Genomic DNA, 23,497 nt, shown 5'->3' with positions numbered 1-23,497 from the left:
CCCTCCCTCGAACCACCAGCACCGAAACCCTATTCCTTTCCCCCTGAATCACCATCATCGCAATCCTTCTCCCTCCCCACGAAAAACCCACAAACTTGCTCCCCCACCACTGAAACCCCCAAACGCTCCTTCCTTGACCGTCGAAAACCTTAGCCGCTAGGGTTTTGGGGGTGGGGGAAAAGGCGGTTAGAGGTTTTTGCGGGGTTTCAATTCGTGGTTTTATGTGGTGGTTGGGAGTCGGGGAGGGAGAGAGAGGGGTAAGGATGCCGGATTTGGTGTCGTCAGCGCAAGGGAGGTTGCTGGGGCGCGGTAGGGGGTTGTCGAAGGGCGGGCACCAGGGAAATGGGTTTTGGCAGGGAGGGGATAGGGTGGCTGGTAGGGAGGGGGTTGGTTTTTTTTATATATATAATTATTATCAATAATAATAAATATTAAAAAAATTAAATAAAATAAAAATAAATTAAAGTGTCAAACCAATAGAATTACGACATGTGTCCCATATACCTACTAATCAAGTCACCAACCGGTTATAATCTGTTTATAGCGGATACTCCCTAAAGTTTGTATTATTTGGAAATAATTAAAAAATTGACTTGTTTTCGGCGGATCGCTCAAAGTTTGTATTATTTTTGACAATTTTTCCTATTTTTTGTGGAAGGATACATCAAATCTTTTATTTTTAGTAAAGTTTTAATATTTAATATTTTAATTACTTTCTTAAGCTTCTAATATATAATTTAATAAACGTATTCAAAAAATTAAATTCCTTGTTGTAATAATTGTAGTACATAACACTGAGTTTGGCAAAAGTTATGTTAACGTTTTTTTTTTCTTTTACTTAAGTTTATATAGTTATTAGTATATATTATGGAATGATACATCAAATCTTTTATTTATGTATAGTTTTTTACATTTTATTTATGTATAAGATTTAAATAATAAATATATTTTTTTTTAAAAATAATGGACACACTAAAATACGACACGTGTAATTGATGATGTGTCTTTTACTCTTTTAGTATATAGTTATTGATAAAACAGTTGAATGTGAAACTTTAATTTTCATTTGTCTTATATTGAATATGACAATACAATGCCTTAGGAGTAATCCCTTTAACTAATAATTCAATGGTGCTTAATTGTCATTAGTGAATCGACAACCCAATGCCATAACAGTCATCAATGTTGACAATTCAATGGCACATACATGAATGTGATAAGGTGACTATGATTTTCTCTAATAGAATAATATAGTACATTTGGTCAATGTACACATTAGATAAAGACTTCACATTAAACAATTAAAATACAAATTTTAAATTGAAACATAATTAAAGATTTAACACTACATAATTGAATTAAAGATTGACATCACATAACATATAGATTTAAATAAATAAAGACTTAACATTTCATTTAAACTTGGAAAAATTTGTCGAGATCTATCCTATATATAGGAAGTTTTGTGAACAACTACTTTTTTTAATTTGTGAACAACTGCGCATCACATGCCTAAAGTTTGTCTAGCATTACCCACTAACAGATTTCGTAAATTGAGCCGTTTGTAGGGCCCACACCTATATTTTCCCACCCAATTAACCCTATTCCCACTTATTTAAAGTCTTATTGTTGTTCTTCACCTCCCCCCAAACTCATTCAAAATCCAAAAATTCGAGCAATTGAACACAATTTTTCACCAAATCAAGTAATGTTAAGTTATTGATGTAATCGTGGTCTATTTAATTGGTTTAGGGGTTTTAATTAACTGTAATTATCATAATTATGGATTCAATTCAGTTTGGGATGTTAATTTCTAGGGTTTAGGGTTTGAATTGAATTAGTGGGTTTTTTTTGTGGTTTAGGGTTTGAATTTAATTGTGTTTTAAATTAATAAGTAGAAAAAAGAGAGACAACGCATAAGAGGAAAGAAAAGGGTTTTTGATGAAAGGAGGAAAGAATTTCTTTCTCTAAGATTCGCTTAGAAAATTTAAAGGAAGAGGACATATCAGAAGTAATTAGGAAGGGAGTTAATTGGGTGGAAAAACGTAGGTGTGGGCCCTACAAACGACTCAACTCGACATAATCTGTTAGTGGGTAGTGCTAGATAAACTTTAAACATCTTAGGGGTAGTTGTTCATAAATAAAAAAAAAAAAAAAAAAAAAAATAAAAAGGTAGTTGTTCACAAAATTGTCCATCTTTGAGGTGTTCCTAACAAAATTTTCCTAAACTTGACTTAACTCTTAACATTAAATGACTCTTAAATAAAAGACTACTTAATATGAAAATAACAACAAATAATAAAATCACGAAGATTAACTGTAGAGTATTTACATAATTACTCTTCATAAAGTTCATCAAGTAATTTTTCCTTAATCTTTGTTTGGGGTTAGTGATGTCTTAGATAAGAGAATTTGTAACATGTCGAATTTCAACTTCAGTTTAATAGACCGCATTTTCTCTTCTTGTAGAAGAATGTTTTTCTCCTCTAGTTCCAATTGTCTTTGCTCCTCCTTTCCTTTTACTTTTTAAACTTAAATTTCCCTTGTTTAAGAGTTAACTCTGAACCTCGTTGATGGGTGTGAGCCTTAATCTGTTCACCCATACTAAATACAATATCTTCTGTTGCGACCCCTTTGCCCTTTCAACCTTTCTTTTTACCTTGTCTTTCTTCACACCATCTAGGCAAGTTATAGCTGCAAATTTGTAGCTATCACTAGTTATCATCGTTTGTACTTCTCTTACCACTATCACTGCTATTTTAAAGCTCATTTTCCGCCTTGTATTTAACAACAACTTACTCCTTATCCATAGCCCACCTCATGTATTTTCTCCACTTTGGATATTTGCTCACAATTCCCCAAGCATTATATTCTAAAATTTGAATTTCCTACGCCCTTTTTTGTATGACTTTTGAAAAAATTCATGAGCATTTTTTTATAACACTTTTTTTGTTATACCTACTCCTTGATAATCCATCAACTTCTTATTAATGCATTAGCCCAAGTGAGTAGGTCTCTAGTAATATGTTTCCAATGACTCTCCAATATAACTCAAATGTCCGAGCCTTTGAGCCGCAACATACGACTCGTGAATAGTAGTTCTCTAAAAATCAGTAAATTTTATATTTTTTCCTATAACTAAGTCCGTGCAATGCTGAAAGTAGGCCGCAATGAAAGCTTCATCCTATTCTCTCTTATAGACCAATCACGATTGTTTGTAGCAGTTGGGAGAGGATTCTTTGTCCTCACATGGATTTGATGTGACAGTAAGGTTTTTGGAGGGTATTGAGGTGTATTCGGAACAATTTCTATTTCATCTTTAACCACTTGACTGTTGCTTCCTTGATAAACTTGTGGAGAGTTCTCATAATTTTGGGAGGAAGGAGGTGGTTGTTGTGAAGGAAAAATCGGTAAATTTCCTTTTTTTTCAAGAAATTGGGAAATTTGTGGATGGTTGACAAGAGAAGGATCAAATCATTTTAAATGTTGTGAAAAGTTGGGATTATTAGGATCCATTTGAACAAAGAAAATAACTAAACAATTGTTTCTAATTTTGGATGGATTTAGAGAGAGAAATATGATTTTTTTTTTATGGTGTGTTAAAATACATCAAAATGGATCTCCTTTTATAGAGCATAAAATTTTGTGACCGTTGGTGTAATTATTTTTATTTTTTTTTAACCTAAAATTTTAAAATAGTCGTTACAAATAAATAACGGTGATAATTTCAACCTAAAAATGTAGTTTTGAATTATTTGCTACATGTCGTTATTTGAGTGGCTATAATACATTTAAAAAAACAAGGTAAAAAATGGACAAAATGTCACTTTTTTTATGAGGGGCCCACGTGACAATTTGTGTAAATAGGTTTGTATTGAGAATATTATTAGAAGTTTGTGAGCATTTTGGTGAAGTTTTACTAGTGGGATGCATTTAAGAATAAAAAAAAAAAAACTCACGAGAAGAATTTCTTCACCATTGGGACAATAAAGAATATTCGGCAAGCTAATAAGAATTTTGATTGATACAACATTCACAAGGTTGATAGGAGTTGTATTCACAGAGTACATCTACTAGCTACCACGTGTAAGGAGGGTTTATCGTTTACTCCGTATCTTGTTTGTTGAACTTATAAAAAATTTAAAAATAAAAATAAAAGAAGTACTTTTTTTTTAAAGATGCTCTCGTGTTATTTAATTGATTGGCTTACACCCTTTTCTTTCTCATGTTTCTCTTCTAATTGATATTGGAGATTATATCATAAGAAGAGTATAATATCTGCATTTTGAATATTGAAAGCATCTTCATTTTGAATTCAAATACAAATGTAAAAGTAATAGATCTTCTAAAACATTAACCAAGTAGATTTACATCCACAATATGACATCACATTATAGAAGGCTTAAGAGGACATACTTGAAAACATTCTTCAATGTCATCATGGAATTTGTCTAATAACGAGTCATATTACGAGTCATCATAACTATAAACTCATTCATATTTATAAAACCATCCCCATCTGTGTCTGCAGCTCTTACCATATTTTTGCAATCTGCGAGCGTACATCTCTCTCCGAGTCTCTTGAACATTTCATGCACCTCCTCCGCACTTATCTTCCCATCTTCATCCAAATCAAACACACGAAACGCATTCCTTATGTCCATAGTCCTTACACCGCCTCCATCTTTGTGCAACGCCATAAACTCTTTGAAGTCAATGTACCCATCTTTGTTGGAGTCAGCTACTTGAAATATCTTACTGACTTCACTCACCGCACTTTCATCCTTCCCCATGGCTCGGAGTATTGCCTTGTACTCTTCTTGCGATATCTTCCCATCTTTGTTTTTGTCAAATCTATCAAACACCTGACGCATTTCATCCGTGCTTGGCAGGAAGACCGGTAAGATGTTAGAGTACTGCTTGTTGCTGAAGGAAAATAAACGCTTTGAGTTCTTTGAGAACTTGCTTCTACCATACTGAAAATCGAGAAACTTCACGGTAGACATGATTTTCGACTAGGAAGGATGGAAGATAGAATCAGACTAACAATGTCCTTTTATAACACAAATTTTCAAGAAGAGGTATGGCGGGTTGAAAATATTCTGATGCTAAATTCTGTAGACAAGATTAATATATACGCATTCATGCACCTAAAGTAGTATATTTAGGAAGAATATAAGATGCTATTCCATGCTTTTATATATTCCTTAAAAAGTTGAAAGCTACAAGGGAATAGAGAACATCAAATGGGTTAAACAAGAGATAGTTGAAAGAACAGGAATTCGTCAACTCGGAAAAGATGGAGCACTGAAGCAAAGAATATAATCTTCAGCACAATTCGAGAAATTTTCCCAGTTATGCCATTCCCACATGCAGCTTCTTCTAGAAGATTCCTTTACAACTAGATATTAAAAAAAAAATTAAAAATATACATAAAATAAATCAGAAGATTCTACTTGATCAACAATTAAGCAAATAAAATCCTCGATCAACAATCAAAAAAAAAAAAATTAAAAAATTACATTCATAATATACTAATACATAATAGGTTAAGCACAACATCATTGAATTACAGATTTTGATGACGAAATACAACAGAAAGAACACCCTTTATTGTGAACAAAGGCTTCATGATCAAGTTCGAACTAACCTTATTACTTGAAAGTAGCACAACCTCTGTACAGTAACCAGTAAAGGCGACAAGGAATAGTTACAGGGCATAATGATACTGTTTGCTATTCAGTTGATGATTCATAGCTGTGAAGATAAACGATTAAGATCAACGTGACCAGAAAGCACCACTTTGTTTCTCTCCTTCACCTTTACCTGATAAATAACCCTGCTCATTCAAGTAAACAATCAGAAAACTTAACCCAGTGATACCAGTTGTATATCACTTCAAGTTAAGTAGCTATCATACCTCAAACCCTCGACCCACATTTCTGTGATCAAAGTTTCACCAGGGAAGACATGCAAAAGAAATCGACCAGATAAACTCTTGACCATGTCTGAGTTCCCTTTGCAAATGCATTTAATAACAGCTCTGACTGCAAAACCAAGACTGCAGAGTCCATGCAATATGGGACGAGGAAAACTGTGCAATATAGGCAATGTACATATCAGACACAGAGTACATATCAGCCACAGAATACATAACAGAAAAAAAAAAAAAAAAAAAAAAAAAAAAAGCGACAGCAGCAAGCTGAACACCCCTCCCCAAACACACGCACGCACGCTCGCTCGCTCACACAGCACTTTTCTGATCAGAAGGGGGATATATGAGAAGGAAAAGGGAAGAAAAAGGCATATCTAGGGTACATCAATAAGAAAAAAAAAATCAAAATTAGATATTTGGAAAATAGATTTTGAGATGAATCTAACTAGACCAATATGACTATGTTTTTGTTTTCTATAAAATAAATCGCAAAAAGAAATCAAAGTAACTTATGTAAATAGTGCCCAAAAGTCAAAACATGTCAACTAAAACGAAACGGAGGAAGTAGATTTTAAGGTGTAGAAACAATTGGAATTCTTGAGATTTAAAGATCAGATGAGTGGAGACCAGCAGACCAATGTAATTAGTGTGATCAGAATATTACAGACGGATCTTTAGAAATTGTTTAACAAAATACTGGAGTATAAACATTCAAATTGAATTAGTATTCACTATTTCACTTTCATGACATGAGATAATAGGTTTATCTAGAAGACCAGGAATATAATGGTGTATGAGCTCCAAAAACAGATCTGAAGCACATTCCGAAAATGTATAGTGTGTGCAAGCAATCACTATAAAATAGATATCACTCAGTATAATTTCCTTTTTTACAATAATATCCACCATCTGAAGATGATTTAAAAAGCTGTAAAAGTAACTTTCACTGACTGAATATGTGGACATAACATTCACAAATGGCCAGTACAACATACAAAACAGACATCCATCTTCCCCCTTCCTCCCTTAAACAACCTACGGGTAGACAAGAATGACAGTCACGTATGCAAATGAAATTATCATCAAGAAAACCATACCCCGCCGTCTCTGCAAGCATAGGATCAGAATGCAATGGATTATAATCTCCAGAGAGTCTGTATAGCAATGCCTGTATACCAGCATTGAGGAATAATAGCAAATGTTGTTAACTTATTCAAATTCTACAGAAATTTCAGCATCTTAAGTAAGATAAATACCATATGATTAACATGTACATGTGAGGCAAAGATAAGTCTCAAGTGTATTAATATATTATGTGATGGCAGCAGAATATATAAGTGAAACAGGACATGATTACTAAATCATGTGTCTTAGGAAGAATCAACTAGAAGAACAGACCTGAGATGGTCGAGTAATATCCTCAAATGATGCAAAAGGTTGACTTTTGGGAATCTTAATGGCTGGAAGCTGGGTCCCTGAATAATTTGTGAAAGTATAGGGTGGCGAAGACTTTGAAAAACCACCAGCACCCCTAAAATAGATTGTGCTCCTGCACAGTACAAATTTTAAACCTAGTCAATCATGTAATTATGTAGAAGAAGAGTGACATGTACCATTTGGTAAATCACTAACCTGTTCATGCAAAGTGGTTCCCTAGAATCCTCATCAAAACTTGTCATTTCTATTTCCAGGATAGCTGCTTTACCTGTAAAAATAGAGCTGCTCAGTAAATCAGCTTATCTAAGTGAAATTCATTTTAGCAGTAAGTTTTGCATAAATCATCTTCTGCAAGCTGCCCTTTTATTTATTTCATCACCCAAAATTGGTTGCTTGCTATTTAAAATAACATCAATTGCATCATACTATTCTTTTGTAGAATTAACACTGATCTGAAATTATTCCTATTTGAATCAAAACCACCAAAACAGGATTTACATTCATAGATTAACAGGTGTCCTAAATTTACTAACTCGAATTCTTCAATCAGACAAACTTCTTTCTAATTGTGGCTAGTCATTGCTTGATTGCTTTTAAGGCATGTGCAGAGTCTTGGGTTGTTAAATAAGCTCATATATCTGATTGATTTGATATCTAAAGAATATAGTGGGGGTGTTACAAAGTGAGAATTTTTAGAAAAGTGGCATTGCTTTAGAAAGTGAGAATAGTGGGGGTGTTAGTTTCGCATTACAATGTGACATCTAGAGCCTTAGGTGTTTAAACAAAATGATTTTGATTTGCAAATCAAGTGATAAAGTGTTTTAAGTTCAGTAATTTTAGTCAGAATCTTGGGATTTAATTTTGTATATTTATCTTTGGAAATTTGAGGTGTAATTTCGATTTTTTTTTTTTTTTTTTTTTGAATTTTCAAATAAAAAAAAAGGAGAGACAGAGAGAGAGAAAGAGAGAGTTCCGGATTAAAATTGGAACTTTTTTTAAAAACAAACCTGATTTACAGAAGAAAAAAAAAAGAGTGAAGTCCAAAATATTTATATATATTTAATAATTTCTACCCTTTTTGTTTTAAATCAATTAATTTAAATGAGATTGGTAAAATAGAAAGGGAATGTGATTGTTTATTGATTAAATTCAATAAAATTTTGCAGTAATTATGTGACAATGTGCAAGTCAAGTATATCATTATCATGTAGTCATGTATTTCCTATGATGGAAGCTTGTAATAGAAATTAAAGTGAAATTAATTATATTATTCAAAGTTTTTTGTTGAATGTGAAGCATGAATTATGTGAAATCAAACATGTGAATTAGTAAAGTTATATGATGGCTAGTGACAGCCAGTGTAAAACTTTGTCACATCACTTGACATGAGCCACAATGATTGAGAGTAGTACTAGGATGGGTGAGCTCCTGGGAAGTCCTCGTGTTCATTCATGTAGCCGACCCCACTTATAAGACAAAGGCATTCAAGCAAGCAAGCAATATCATATATGATCATAACGTGTAATTGTATGCTTTATGTGCAATAATCTTTTAGTGACAATCATATACATGTGTATTATATTTATTTGTTGGGATCCAACACATTTTGATATGAGTAAACTTACAGAGGAAACCCTGAATGCTCATTTTACCATATAAAGAAATTAAGTTCAATTCTGTGATCAGTGTAATCAGATAGGATATCCAAATGCTTGGGCACCATATAATGTTATTCCTATTATTTTGAAATAATTTCAAAAATACAACTCGAATTTCCAAAGATAAATATACAACTTTAATCCCAAGATTTTGCCTACCAACACTTAACTTTTATTTTTTCACTTGATAAATCAAATCAAAATCATTCTGTTTTAAAACCTAAATCTTTAGATGCCACTTTGTAACACCCCCACAAGTCTAACTATGGATTTCTAGAGAGAATTTTCAGAAAAGATTTCAAACCTTTATCATGCAACCCAGCAACTCTTGTCGTGTTTCTTATCTGCATAATAACATTATAAAAGTGAAATTAGCAGCTGCAGCAACTAAAAATTCTGAGAGCTACAGAAAGAAGTGACTCCTGAGTTCCAAGGACTATATTTACTTTTATTTTAGAAAATGATACAAATGCAATACAAGGATCAATAAGCTTCCTCAGCTTCAGTCAAGAAACAGGAATTCAACAAATATGTGATCGACAAGATGATATCTCTGAGAGTTATACAGACTAGTTTTGGATGGCACTTCTGATGGGCATCCTCAACAAGCTTCAGGGATCAGGTGGCATAGAGTAGTAATTATTAGTAGGCTCTAGCCTTTCAATGCGCGAGAGAGAGAAAATTAAAGATGATTTGACTACATTGTCCAAAAATAAGTATATAGGACATTAAGTGTAAACAGTATCAGTATATAATAGAGCTAAAGAAACCTTATACAACATAAAATGGCTAGCCCAAAGAGCATTTTTATATTTGGCATGTTATTCTGAACAGGTTACACAATAATTCAGTGAAATATCTCGACTAATGGGCAGTGTGTATTATGTAATGGGGCTGCAGAGTCTACTATACATCTATATTTGCATATCCTACTTTGCTAGGGTGAACATTGTTTGAAGCTGTCTGAGGTTTCAAAGAGAGTTGCAAATCTTGCAATGAGCTGCAAATGCTTGTAGACGGAAGCATCTAAATCAGAAGCCAAAAGGAATGTTCTTTGTGGGATCAGTTAGCTTTGCAGATCAGAAGTTATTTACTGGAGCTCTAGTTGACAGTGTCATTTTGTTTAGAAATGAAATGTTCAAGGTTTCTTGTAGAGGTTCAGCTGAAAGATGCAATTGCTTCTGTTGTGAGCTTTGGCTCCTGCACATGAAGGGTCTGTCCTCCAACCATTCCGAGAAGATGGGAGTTGGTGACAGTGATACTGACAAAAAATTTGGAAACTACGTCAAATTGTAGTGTTTTGGTGTTAGTACTACCTCTCATTGGTCAGTATTAAAGCATATTTGACCTACAAAAAAAAAAAAACCCTTACACAACTGTTCGATGGAAGTGGCCTGTAAATTTCTATGTATTGTTGTCCATGCAGGAGAAGTCGTGGATCATACCTGAAATGGATCAAAAGATAAGAAAACTCAATTAGGCTATTGTCATAACTAAATTTTGAATAGGTGAAATATATAGTCCTTCCGTTTCTTTGTATAAGGCATTTAACCCCCACCCCCCCCCCCTCTCCCTCCCCCAAAAAAAAAAAAAAAAAAAAAAAAAAAGAAAGATATAGAAGTCATTCTACAATGCCACTATACATTTAGCTCCATTTTATTATACCAATGTAAAAAATAGAATTATTGAATGATTGCCACGGATTCTTATTATGCTTAAAAAACAGTCAACACACCTATATAATGAATGTTTGCCCTGACTTATCATCAACAAATTAATTATCCTGTTGTATCATGCACATACCCAATATACTAGTATATATTCCGTAAATGAGAGATTAAAGAAAATTTAATTATTTTTATGAGATTAGATATACATTGTTAATAAAGGACTTGACGTGTCTTTTTTTTTTTTTTTTGCCAATTAAAAAAGTTGTAAAAGCTTAAAACTATAAAGCTTGACATGACACTGATTTGTAGTCCTTTTGAATTCCAACATAAATGTATACTGTAAATGTATTGTATTCAACTTCACATGCATGGTCATTAATCTCATTATAATTTAAAGTTTTTATGACATAATAAGAAAAAAGTACTACAATAGTTGGCACACAATCAATTAAACATAGAAAGGGACGTGTATTTCAAAATATTATCTCTATTATGTAAGCCAAAAGCTGAACTAATGGTGTCCACATGAAAGGTCAATTTTGCCTCTCTCATTATTTCACAAAATATTTCCATCTTACGAATACCAATTTCCCTTTAAAAAGTGTCAATTTACCCCTTGCAAAAAGTCAGAGATATGAAATCAATAACACAAACTCATCCTAATATAAGAATTTAAAAGATTACCAATTACATAACACCACAAATGTTAAAGGCCCTTTTCATGCATGCAATAGAAACGGAAGGAGTATAACCCGCCAATGGATAAAAAATTGACCAGCAACACTCCAACAACAAACACATACTTCCTCTGTTCCAAATTAGTTGACACGTGATCCCTAATGGCAAGTTTTTTTAATTGACACGTTTCTATTTTGGTATTTTTGTAAGGTTAAATGTCAATTTACCCTTACTACTCTTCTCTATCCTACTCACTGATCTAGTCTCTCTCCTCTTCTCCTTCATACAAGCCACCACCATGGGATTTTTCTCCCTATAGCTACCAACATCCAAATTTCTCTCTCCATCCAACCACCACTATTGTCGGAGTTCTCTCTCCTCCCTCCGACAACCAGTGTTAGCTCTCTCTGTTGTTCTCGTCAACAACTTTTATCTCCACGTTCATTGCCAAATTCTTTACTCCTTCACCGTCGCATCCTCCTAGTCTTTCCTCCCTTGCCGCCTCTCTTTCTCTATCCTCTTCAATTTCCTATCCTCTTCAATTTTATGGAGCTCTTCCTTAAAATTCTTTCTTGTTGACGTGAATTCCAATGGTGGAGAAGCAATAATGGTGAGTTGCAATGAGTGTAGTGTTTTGGAATAGAGGACAAGGGCTGTGATAATGCAACTAAATTGAATAGAGGATGATGGTCGATGTTCCAGCAAGAGTCGATGTGTGACAGTAGTGTGGGCCAGATGGCCCACATGGTTGAAGGCAGTTGACAGGTGAGGGCAGGTAATAGTGATGGAGACAATAAGGACGGGAAGGAGATAGGGTTGTGCAATGGTGATGACTGCCTGAAAGGTCATCTGTTAAAGAAGGAGAAGGGAGGGTGGGTAAGAGTCAGAGTCGCGTAATAATGTAAGGGTATTTTGTACTTTACACCCTCACCCTCCTTAATTGGTGTGCCTAAATGAAGTGCGTCAATTTATATGAAACGGAGGAAGTAGTCTCAGTGGTTACAAGGTATAATTAAAGGACATATGAGGTAAATAAAGAAGAACAAACACTCACTCCATTCCTGGAATATTGAAAAGATTAGGATCAGAATTTAAAGATATTATAGCTGCAAAAGTAGGCAAGACCTGCAAAATTGTCAATAAAGAAATACGATGTTACTGCATGTGCTTCTATTTATCTGCTGCAATTTAATAATTACAGAAAAGATGATGTAGATTATCCAAAGAAACAAGTCAAATCAATGATGATAAGATTTCTATCCTCTTTCACTACACCACTCCCAAAAATAAAATAAAAATCCGCAACATTTAAAACCAAAAAAATGAGGAAAAAGTTACACATTGGAAGCCAACAGAACACTATTACTGAATTGGAACAATCACTAACACAAGTAACAAGCTTCTTGTAGGAGCTCATTTTACTTGAAGGATCAAAATTTTCACATCATAGTACTCCTTCAATCCTACTTTAGTTTGTCCCAAAACTATTAATCACCTTCCCTAACAAAATACAAATACCTGTTCTGTCCCAGATTAAACGTTCCAAATTTTTTGAAATGTGCATATTAATTTGGGATCAAGAGAAGAAGGAAAGAGCTTGATGTATTAAGATACTAATACATAAAGAAGGTTGTATATTAATTTAAGATAGAGAAACACAGAAAGTGGAACACTTGTTTTTTAGAATAGCCAAAGCCAACAAATTTCAATTTACTTTCTTCTCACGTCCTAGCATTAAATGATTTAAATTTGGAAGGACAGAGAAATCTTTGCAACCACAAGGTATCAATGAAATTTGTAATCACATCTTCAAAAAGGCGAGAGCCTTGAGCATTAGGTTGTTGAGTCTGTATCTTCCCTCTACAGAGAGAAAATGATACTCTTTAGGCAAAATCCTGCCTTGTGAAAGAACACTCCAAATTAATCAGAAATGCCTTGACAGTATATAGCATATAATACTGATTTATAGCCATATAGGCTAGGCTGTATAAGCCACTGCCTCAGCAAGCATATTATTGGGAAAATATTCTAGGAGGTTCAACTATAATCTTATATCATTGACTGAAAATGAAATGCATGATAATAAACATTGAAAAAGGTAGAAGCAAATGAAACAAATTGAAGTCATGCAGGAAAAAGGAATTATCAGTACCTTGATGAATTGTTGACCATCATCATGGTAAACATACTTCAGTTCATTGGCATCAACTGCGTTAGTCCCACATGCTCCAACACCAAGTGCATATAACGCTGCATCTCTGTATTCAACGAAACATTCCAACTACTGTGAAATGGAAACCAGAATGCCACTCTTATACTAAGATGGAGAATAATAATCTTTTTTATCTGGATAGAAAATAAGTACTTCTAAATAGTAACAAGGGAAAATAAACCAATTTTAATAAGACCTGCTCAGCTGAAAGAAAGGCTAATGCAAACATGTAATAGACTAACTTTAGGAGGGGCACTTTGGGAAATCTAGTATTAATAGGTTAATAGTCTTTAGCCTTAGTATAAATAGAAGGAGAGGAGAAAGAAAAAATAGGCAGAAATTGGTATTGGGATACCTAGAGGGTTATGGCCTCAAGCCATTATTTGAGAGTGATAGTCTACAGCTATTAACTTAATCATTTTGCAACTTCTTTTGCCATTATCAATCAAACATCAAGCTTTAATCTTTATTCATTTGTCTTGTTAAATCAGAAATACTAAGTTAGAAAATCAGTCTATAACAAAGCATCTCAAGTGCAATCATGCCAAATACAGCTTTAAACTAAGCCATAAAATATATTGTGACGCGATGGTTGAATCTTTACCGCCCAGCTCCTTAGAAAACTACCTAGTTGAGCGGTTCCCTGTCCGTTCCCTTTCCAACACTACAGAAATAACACTACAAAGAAACACCGCTCATTCCCACAAAGACCACCATATAAAATGTCTGTCTTGAAAATTCCAGTCATCCATTCACAACAACCAATGGTTTGCCGAAGGAAAGAGCAGAGCTATAAAGGGACCTTCAGGAACCAGGATCAGCCTTTAAGAAGCATTCAATCCACTAAACAAGCTCAACCCAACCTAAAAAGAAAAAGAAAAGACTATACAGGGGCTGCGCTGTGTCATGTGTGTAGTCTCACCGAAAGGACCGATGATTAGTACTTGGCCCAAAATTGACTTCTTGGGATTTTGGGAATTAAATAAATTTAAAAACAAATTTTCACAAACCAATTCCCAAGAATCCAATCCTAAATTATCGCATAAGAAAATTAGGGGAAAAAAAAAAAAAAAAAAAAAAAACAAACCTAAAGATATTAGAACACCTTTTTTTTTTTTGAGTAAGTTTTAGTTATTTTGCTTTTCTTTCTTGCCTACAGACCTCAAGCAATTGATTTTAGAGTTTACAATTTTAATATTGGGTCTTAACTTTATACTATAAACTCAGAGACTTAACTTTAATATTACTTGTGCAGTTTCAATACTTTATAAACAAAGGAAATTAATAATATTATAAATTTAACTTTAAGTGATTAGAAGGATTTGATTTAGCCCACAGTAGAATAAAGTTCTAGCTTCGTCCCTGGCTGTATGAGTTCCCCCACCTCCAGAAAGAATGTCATCCACCTTTGTATCTTACAGAGTAAAAATTACCTAATGCACCTGCAAATGCTCCATATGATACCATGAACAAACCCAATTGACCACCATGATAGAAAACCTCGTATTCTAAGAAAACGACACCAATGTACAATATCAAAGCAATAAAGCTTCCGAACTCCTCACCACCAAAACAAAGAGTACACATTAGGAGAAAGACACTTATTGGGCTTCTATCAGCAGTGTTTACTGTTGATTTTATCCAAACACGCAGCCTGGATAAATACCTAGTAAACATCTGAATCAAAGAATCATATGTTTAACGAAACCTCAGTCCAAAGATCTTATACATTAAAATCTACTATAAGATAAGTTATAGATGGAGTGAGGATATGAGTTGCAATAACCTTTCCTCTGTGAGCTAGGTGATCAATCATATCAGGTTGATAGGGGGAGTCAAAGACAGAGTCGATGAAAACATGGTATAGTATTACCACCCAAAACACTGCCTTAGAAGTTAGAAACTTAGAATCCAGGGAACATTGCCTTCCCGATATGACTAGACAAAAGAAAAGGTGTAGCTAAAGACAAGTGAGCTGGGTAACAATGCAAAGTAAAGAGGTAAATAATTAAGTAAAGAAGTGGAAAATGGCTGCTTCAGTCCTTTTTCATCTCATTCCTTGTCTAGTTGTCTTTATTATCCCTTAATCCCCTGCCCATAATTCAAATTTGATCTTACCCCAGCCCCAAACCCTCCAACTTTATAGGTCTCCAAGATTAGAGAAAGAGGCACTTGTAGCTGCAAGTGCATTCATCAACCTTATCAAATGTATACCTGCTTCCAGTTACATGGTGCCAAAAGGATGCAGGATCAAGAGGAAACAGCCAAAACCTTTTTCCTACCAAGAAAATGTCTTAGATACAGTCATACAGATTCTTGAGACATAAGCCACCCTTCCCCCTAAGTCTGATAAGCAAGATGGTTCTCCTACAGTCCTAACTCTCAGGTCCACCACCCATACCCAAAAAGATCTCTCATAAATTATGTTACTAATTCTTGGACACTACTAGTTTAGGACATGAATTCAGGTGCAAACATCAAACTAGGACATAAATTCAGGTGCAAACATCAAACTATCACAATTAGAGCTAGTAAACGTGTCGTGTCGTATCATTCTCGTGTTCGTGTTCGAAGTTAAATGGGTTGGAGGACCTCAACACTAACCCGATCTGTTTAATAAATGTGTCGTGTCTTATTGACCCGTTTAACTAATCGTGTCAAAACCCTTGACATTAACCCGCTTATTTCAGGCCTGATTCGTGTCGTGTTGTCGTGTTATAAGTAAAAATGTTAGCCCCATTGTAAATATTCATCATACAATCCATAAATTATTGATTAATTTTCTTAAGCAGGTTGATTCGTGTTAGTTTCATGATGGAATTCTCAACACTAAGCTGGCCTGTTTAATAAAATGTGTCGTTTCTGCGTTTCATGTTGATCCATATAACTAAACGTGTCATAAAACCTTGACACTTTCCTAATTTTTTCGTGTTTGGTTCATGTCGTGTTTTACATCTGAAAAGAGGAAATCCATCAAACCAAAAATATCTCCTTGTTTTGTACACCGTCCACTCATTAATGTTTGTCGCATTTGACTTCTTCACAAAATTCAATGCATATCTTAAGTTGGGTATAATTAAAAATTATGAAATGTGACTTTCCTTCCACACATATTTATTAGTTTATTACCTAATACCAATACTATCATTTCTTATAACCAAACCAGTGTGTTAAAAGTTTGATTTTGGATAGTAGGAGACTATCATAGAAGGTAAGAACTTTCAACAGTCGTAGCAAAGCTTACTCCCTTCCACAGCTAATTCACTTCACACTAGAAAGAATGAACTTGGGAAGGAAGTGTGTTAACTCTGTTGATAATATGTAATTTTTTATCATAAAAATAATTAGTTTTGGATCTACAATTCTGTAAAAGGAAAAATTCTCAACATATGAAAGAAATTTGACAGAATTGAGGAACAAAGAGAAAATAGGGGCATAAAAGTTAAAAGTACCTCTCGGAATACCGATATTTCGTCTGCAAGCAGCAGCATCATTAGTTATTACATGTATCATCAATTCAGACAAAGTGACAAGTCAGACAACATAAGATAACTAAATACTAGATGATTGAGTTGTTACATTCACCTTACAAATGGATGATTTATATGAGTAACAACTTGTTTTTAGTATAAGTCACATAAGATAGACATCAACTACTTAATCCATGGAAGTCAAAAGTCATGTTAAAAACATGTTGTAGATTATAAAAAATAAAAAATATGTTGATACACCATGTTGAGCACATATAAGTCATCTCACATTGAACCATTGAAGATGATGAGAAATTATAACCGCTTCACAAGCTTAACGAGCTACTCTTTCCATTTCCAATTGGTTTTGGAATAAAACCTCTTTTGGGCTTGTAGGTGGTCTAAACTCCTTTTATCCTTAAGCAGTCCAAACTTAATTTCAATACTTTCTTAAATTTAAAATAGTATCATAGCTCATGTGGGCTTCTAGATCTAAATCAAGGATAAGGATTAGACTTTGTCCAACAAAGAAGATTATAGTTGATTACTTGATTATCTTTATAGTGTGCTCCAATTACTAAGTGCCTTCACGTGTGAGGAAAAGTATTTAAAATTCCATGTTGTGCAGTGTGCACATGCTAGTTGTCCAACATCAAAGACGAAAAGATTATATAAGCATGAGGAACTACTACTCCCATTCTTAATTGGTTTTAGGATGGGATCTTCTCTAGGTTTATAGGTGGTTTGGACTACTCAAGTCTTCCTTATATCTTCATTCATTTTTGTAAAAAAACTTTTTGGCAAAAACCTATCAAACAAGATGATACCCGATAGTGGTGATTTGGGAAAATAGACATTGTGGATAAAGTGAATGTAATCCGACAATGCTCTACTTACCAACAACATGAGAAGAAAATAGCCTATCGTTTCCTTATTTTTCTTCACTTAGATATTTTGAACACAAGTACTATGAGGTAGGTGTATTTTATGTTGGTTCTACAATGTTAGCCCCAATTACTTTTTCACGGTCTCCAAGAAACCCATTTGACCGTTAATATCTTAAACTACTCCCTCCTATCCTTTTTGTTCTTCCCTTTCCCAATTGGAAAATTCCAAAAAGTTCTTTCACTGTACTCTCTTCAATCTTTTTGTTCTTCTCATTTGGAATCAAGGAGTAAATTAAGAAAAGTGAATCCTATGAGTGAGAAACAATTAAAGTAATGGAGATCCTTACTTTACATTTAATAGTCCCACTATTCAAAACAAAAGAGAAAAAAAAAAAAAAAAAAAAAAAAAAAAAAAAAAAAAAGAGGACAAGGTAGTTTATGTGGTGTTTGGAAATAGTGAATGATGATTAAAAATTAAAATCATGCATGGGGAAATTCAACTAATGTATAATTGTATAAAAATTTTACGAAAAAGAAAACAAGTAACAAAGTTTGGCACATTCACCAAATAGATAAAAAGAAAATTTCTAGGGAGTTTTTTTTACCATATCTGGAAAGATTTCAAAAAGAAAGAAGTTTCTTAAATTTTCTTAAAAGAACAAGGATAGAAGGAGTAGAATTTTTCCAAATATGGTAGAAAAAATTACTTTTCATTTTTCCTTTAGTAGATGTGCCGAATTTATTACTTTTTTCCCTTTTCATAAAGTTTTTTTTTATAATTATTTACTGATTGAATTTCCCCATGCATGATTCTAATTTTTAATCAACATACTCTCTTCACAAACACCACATTGGTTACATTGTCCCTTTTCTTTTTTCAATTTTTTTTTTTCAGTCCGACTATTTTATATCCTACCTTTTATTTGCAACATTTTCCACAAATGGATACTACAAATATTTACAATAAATGTTTCCTTTCCTTTTTTACCGGTCACTCTTTCTATTTCTCTCCTCATCACATGCAAATGTATTTTTCACTCTTTATTTACCACTCAAACAAATTTTACCTAGATGATGGTGAATGTCACATCGTTGCAAATACATTAAAACGAAGGTAGTAAAAATTAGAATCCCAATTTTCCACTCATCAAGATTTAGTTACCAATTTCAAATTTGAAAAAAAAAAAAATACAAAAAGCATTATGTACATGTTAGATTCTTAGTAAAATTAAAAAAAGGTTTAGATATTATGAAAGTACATGATATGTTGAATCTAACAATTTTCATCAAAGTAATTTAAGAGTACTCTCAAAAAGCAAATGGATCAAACATTGAAGGGTCAAGGGGGAGTATAACATATCTTGATTGATATATGTTTAGGGTTATATTATTATTGCACCATTCCTCACAAGTCACAACTCCCTCCTCTCTCCTCTCCAAAATTCATTCTCCATCTCCTGCATCCACCATCAATCTTCGGAGATAATACCAAAATTCTTTGACTTTTCTTCTACCAACAATATTATTGAATTAAACAATTCCGGAATTAAATTTGAAACGTAATTCGCCAAACGCAGGAATTAGATTTGAAATTATCAATTAAAATTCCGCAATTGAATGCCAATAAATTCCCAAACGACGCAATCTTACGTTACTTGTATCATCAAAATAAAATTCATCGTAGAAACAATAAAATTAATCAAAATTTCAACACATTGACAAACAGCAAAAATTGATTGCAACAAAATTATAAACATAGGAGTGGAATTAAGGATGAGATTACCTCAGGAAATTTGTGCGCAAGGACGAGCTCAGGATTGATCATGACACTATATTGATATCTCGAAACTAAGGGAATTTTAGAAATCTGTATAATTTGATTGAAAATTGAATAAATTAAGAAATAATACAAGTAAGTGATTGAATGATAAAAATTGGAAACGTAAGTTACGTAACGTACTTACCCAAATTAATTACGTTGAAACATAGGTAATGACTAATGAGTGAAGTGAGAGCAGATTTATATGGCGAAAAGCGAAAACCCAAAAGTCACACCCCCGACCCACGCTGCTGAAGCGGTTCTATCAATAATGGACATTAAATTTTTTTGGGTGGTTGATTGACAATTTTTTTTTTTTTTTTCAAGATAATTAAGTTAGGCTGTTTAGGTCAAAATTTGATCGCCAGATTAAATCAGGTTCACTAGGATAACAACTAGATTAATAAATATGCAAATGCTAATACAGGTTCAAGGGACGAGGATAAATGATTAAAAGGAGTAGAACAAAGGGAAAAGGGAGAGGGAGACGATATGATGACGCAGAAAACCCGAGGAATAAGGGTAAAAATTGCGGGTGGCGTTGAGTCCACGCACCAATCTACTAATTTGAGAATGAAATACAAGTACAGTGTAGGTTGTAATTTGATCAAGAATGAATCTGTAATTTGGTTGCTAATTGCTAATTGCTATGGAATGTAATGCTTAGGGCTCGTATCATGTGTTTTTACAATGGTTTTCATCCTATTTATAATAGAAGAGCCTTTTGAAGCTTTGCAACAGCTCCTTTGTTGATCCCTTGAAAATCGGGGTTAGTTGCCAGGTTCTGCTCCGAGATTCATGCCATACTCTCCTTGTGCTTATCCATTGTCTTTTTTACTTGTTCAAACTAACAGCTAGTGGGAGTTTATGGTTACTATTCTTATGGCACGTATCTTGACTTATTCGAACTTGGATTATCTTAGAATATTCCTTGGAAAGATCTTCATTTAATTTCCCTTGACTTCTGATAACCAGGTCGTTGACTTTGTAGCAACCTGTAACCTGCAATCTAGCAACCTGCAGACATTTGAACATGTACTGATAATTTAGGCATAACAGTGTGCCCCCATCTTGTCTCTTAGATGTACCTGTTGCATCTATGAGGCAAGCTTAATCATTTTGAAAAGATAAACTTTGACGTGAGTAGCGGAAAGATAAATTTTTCCCAAGATAATTCTTTAGATTCGAAAAGTTACAACTTCTTAGTATTAAAACGTTGATCTTAGCTTTTGAACTTGTGCTTTACTTTGCTCATGGGGGCATTTCATTCGTTAGTTTTTCTTTTGACTTTGAACACTTGATAATAGGTTCTTTGGAATAAAATAGACTTTGATTTTACTCTCGTTATGTGCTTGTGCTTTTGCTTTGAATTTCTTCGGTATCTAGTGCATTGGCCCTTAGTGTGTTCATAGCTTTGAATGTCTTTGGTATCTGGCGCATTGGCCCTTCGATGCCTAAGTCGGTACAAGTTCTGGTAGATTGATTAAAAACAAATTGACAAAGTTTGAACTTGGTTGATTCTTCATCTTTGTCCTTCTATGCTTTTTGGTTGTATCTAGGATTCAGGTTGTCTCTTTGAGTCTGGAGAAACAGTGGGTTAGAGCTGACCGTTGGCGTTGCCGCCAATGGCCCTCCGACGCTAAGTTAGTACTGATTTGATGGAGATAAAACCAAATTAAAGCAATGAACTTAAATATATAATTTTTTTTTTAGGAACTAACTTAGAAAAAAGTATAGGTAACCTGGGAATAGCTTAGAAATAACTTAGAAGAAACTTGGAGACAACTTTGAAAGTTCTTAGAAATGGTAAGCTTTCAGATGTGTTGCATTCCAGCTTCTAGGTACTAGCTTACCTTCTGGCGTAACTAACCTGTAGGCTCTTTTGCCAATTACCTTGTCAATCTGGTATGGACCTTCCCAAGTTGCCCCCAGCTTACCTGCAGATACTCCAAATGAGCACTTAAATGGATTCAGCTTCCTCAGCACGAACTTCAGCCATTGCTCTAGTCCTGACTTCTTCAAAAGAGGCTCAAGGATATCTGGTCAACTCATAATACAATCTGGATTGACAATTGAGACCTTGGCGGAATGCTTCTATGGCGGTTGAATGATCGCAGTTTTTGATGTTGACCATCTCTCTGTTGAACCTACCCCAATATTCTCTGGTTGTCTCATTTTGCTTCTGGACGACGCGGTACAGGTCACTACTCTGCCTCTCCAGTTCCCTGCTAGTTGCAAACTGTTGATAGAACTTATTCGCCAAGCTACAGAAGCTGTTGATAGATTCTGGCTTCAGGTTAATTAGCCATTGGAGTGAAGGGCCAGATAAAGTAGCGCCAAAGGACTTGCACATGGTGGGCTCAATAAGCTCCCACGGAATTGATAACTGCCACATCCTCTGCTTGTATTGGGCCACATGGTCCTGAGGATCGGTAGTCCCGTCGTACAGCTTGGGGAATACTGGAATGTTCAGCTTTTTGGGAATCAGAACTCGCGCAATCTTCTCCACAAAGGGAGACTCATTAAATCCATCAGGAGATTCATAGGCCACAAGTTTTGGCGCACCTGGTAGCCGAGTCAAGAGCTTCATCATTTTTTGGTTCTGGGCTTCGATAACAGCTACTCTCTCAGCCATAGGGTCAGCCTCTTCACCTGACTCCTTCTCAGGTTTCTTAATCCGATTATCCTCTCCATCATATTCGTCGGATGAGATCAGGGAGAATTGAGGGATATCATCGATTCTGACCCTTCTCTTCCCGTTGCTCTTGACAGATTCAAGCTCCTTAATTATTCAGCTTTTCCAAGGTCACTTGATGAGGTTGAGATTCACTCTGGAGCTTCTGGTTCTTCTCTCGGGTAGCTTTTAGCTCTTCTCGGGTTTCCCGCAACTACTCGAGGATTTCGGCCATGGTAGGATTTTGCTCATGAGTCTCAATCATGATGAATGATAAATGGGATGAAACGAATAGGGTGATCTAACTGTGTCCTCACTAAAGGTGGGCACGGGCCGGGTTGGCCTACGGGCGGCCTGACACGGCACGAAGTTTGACGAGACACGGCACGGTCCGTCAACTGGCCCGGCCTGGCAGGGTGGTCGCCTGGCGTGCCATGGGCCGTGCCACGGACAGCAGTTGCAATTTTCCAGCACGGCACGGCACGAGCCCGCCCTTTGGCCGCGTGCCAGGCTGCCTTTATGAGCGTTTTACAACGGCTTCTTCTCCAACGTCTTCTTCCTCAACGTCTCTAATGGAGACCGTTGCTCCATTGTTTCCAACTGCTACCTCCCCTAAATTTCTATAAATAGCTCCATATTCTTCATTCCAAATCACAAATTCACAATCTCTTCTCTTAATCTCTTATATTCTCTAATAATTCTCTTAAATTCTCTAATTATTATCTCTTAATATCGAAAAAATTAAAAGTTCGTAATCGTAATTAGTGGAAAGCGTTGAAGCACGGTTGTAAGATCTAAACTAATCTTTAATTTATTATTATTGTTATTATTATTGTTATAATTATTGTTATTAATTATTATTATTGTTATTATTATTGTTATAATTGTTGTTATTAATTATTATTATTGTTATAATAACTGTTAAAATTGTTGTTATTAATTATTATTATTGTTAATTAGTTATTATTAAAATTGTTAATTTGTTAAATATGGCATCACCAAACATGAACAACCCATCATCCTCTAGGAAAGCCCAATTTGTCCGTGCTAATAGTTC

At 34.5% G+C, this 23,497-nt stretch overlaps 2 protein-coding genes across 3 annotated transcripts; both read right to left on the bottom strand.

Annotated features, from left to right (window-relative positions):
• Window positions 1–4,268: 4,268 nt before the first annotated feature.
• Window positions 4,269–5,106, bottom strand: LOC110721633 (calmodulin-like protein 1). Its single transcript, XM_021900824.1, has one exon. The coding sequence runs from the start codon at window positions 5,004–5,006 to the stop codon at window positions 4,452–4,454; it is 555 nt and encodes a 184-aa protein (XP_021756516.1). The 5' UTR covers window positions 5,007–5,106; the 3' UTR covers window positions 4,269–4,451.
• A 184-nt stretch (window positions 5,107–5,290) lies between these two features.
• LOC110721632 (enoyl-CoA hydratase 2, peroxisomal-like) lies at window positions 5,291–20,064 on the bottom strand. 2 transcript variants are annotated; one of them, XR_002511442.1, is made up of 13 exons: window positions 19,912–20,064; window positions 19,731–19,814; window positions 17,043–17,065; window positions 13,531–13,636; window positions 12,433–12,503; window positions 10,403–10,475; window positions 9,335–9,374; window positions 7,568–7,640; window positions 7,334–7,484; window positions 7,033–7,103; window positions 5,921–6,094; window positions 5,651–5,839; window positions 5,291–5,401 (listed from the first exon to the last, which is right to left on the bottom strand). XR_002511442.1 is itself a non-coding variant. In XM_021900823.1 (12 exons), exons 2-12 carry the CDS (start codon window positions 19,770–19,772, stop codon window positions 5,752–5,754), a joined length of 912 nt encoding a protein of 303 aa, XP_021756515.1. In that variant the 5' UTR covers window positions 19,773–19,814; window positions 19,912–20,064; the 3' UTR covers window positions 5,439–5,751. The 2 variants fall into 2 exon arrangements, 1 of the variants encoding a protein (XP_021756515.1); XM_021900823.1 differs by lacking the exon at window positions 5,291–5,401 and having other exon boundaries at window positions 5,439–5,839.
• Between the last annotated feature and the right edge of the window lie 3,433 nt (window positions 20,065–23,497).

The sequence above is a fragment of the Chenopodium quinoa genome, unplaced genomic scaffold (assembly GCF_001683475.1).
Source record: "Chenopodium quinoa cultivar QQ74 unplaced genomic scaffold, ASM168347v1, whole genome shotgun sequence".
Lineage (NCBI taxonomy): Eukaryota > Viridiplantae > Streptophyta > Magnoliopsida > Caryophyllales > Amaranthaceae > Chenopodium > Chenopodium quinoa.
Note: the sequence above shows the minus strand (reverse complement) of the source record. Positions and strands in the feature narration are given on the sequence as shown.

What these genes read in the sequence shown, in the direction of transcription:
- LOC110721632 (XM_021900823.1), bottom strand. Translation starts at nt 19,772, where the DNA reads ATGATCAATCCTGAGCTCGTCCTTGCGCACAAATTTCCTGAG. An exon ending in TTGCGCACAAATTTCCTGAG is followed by an intron (nt 17,066 to 19,730) that starts GTAATCTCATCC and finishes TGCTGCTTGCAG; the next exon opens with ACGAAATATCGGTATTCCGA. An exon ending in ATGGTCAACAATTCATCAAG is followed by an intron (nt 12,504 to 13,530) that starts GTACTGATAATT and finishes ACAATTTTGCAG; the next exon opens with GTCTTGCCTACTTTTGCAGC.
- LOC110721633 (XM_021900824.1), bottom strand. Translation starts at nt 5,006, where the DNA reads ATGTCTACCGTGAAGTTTCTCGATTTTCAGTATGGTAGAAGCAAGTTC.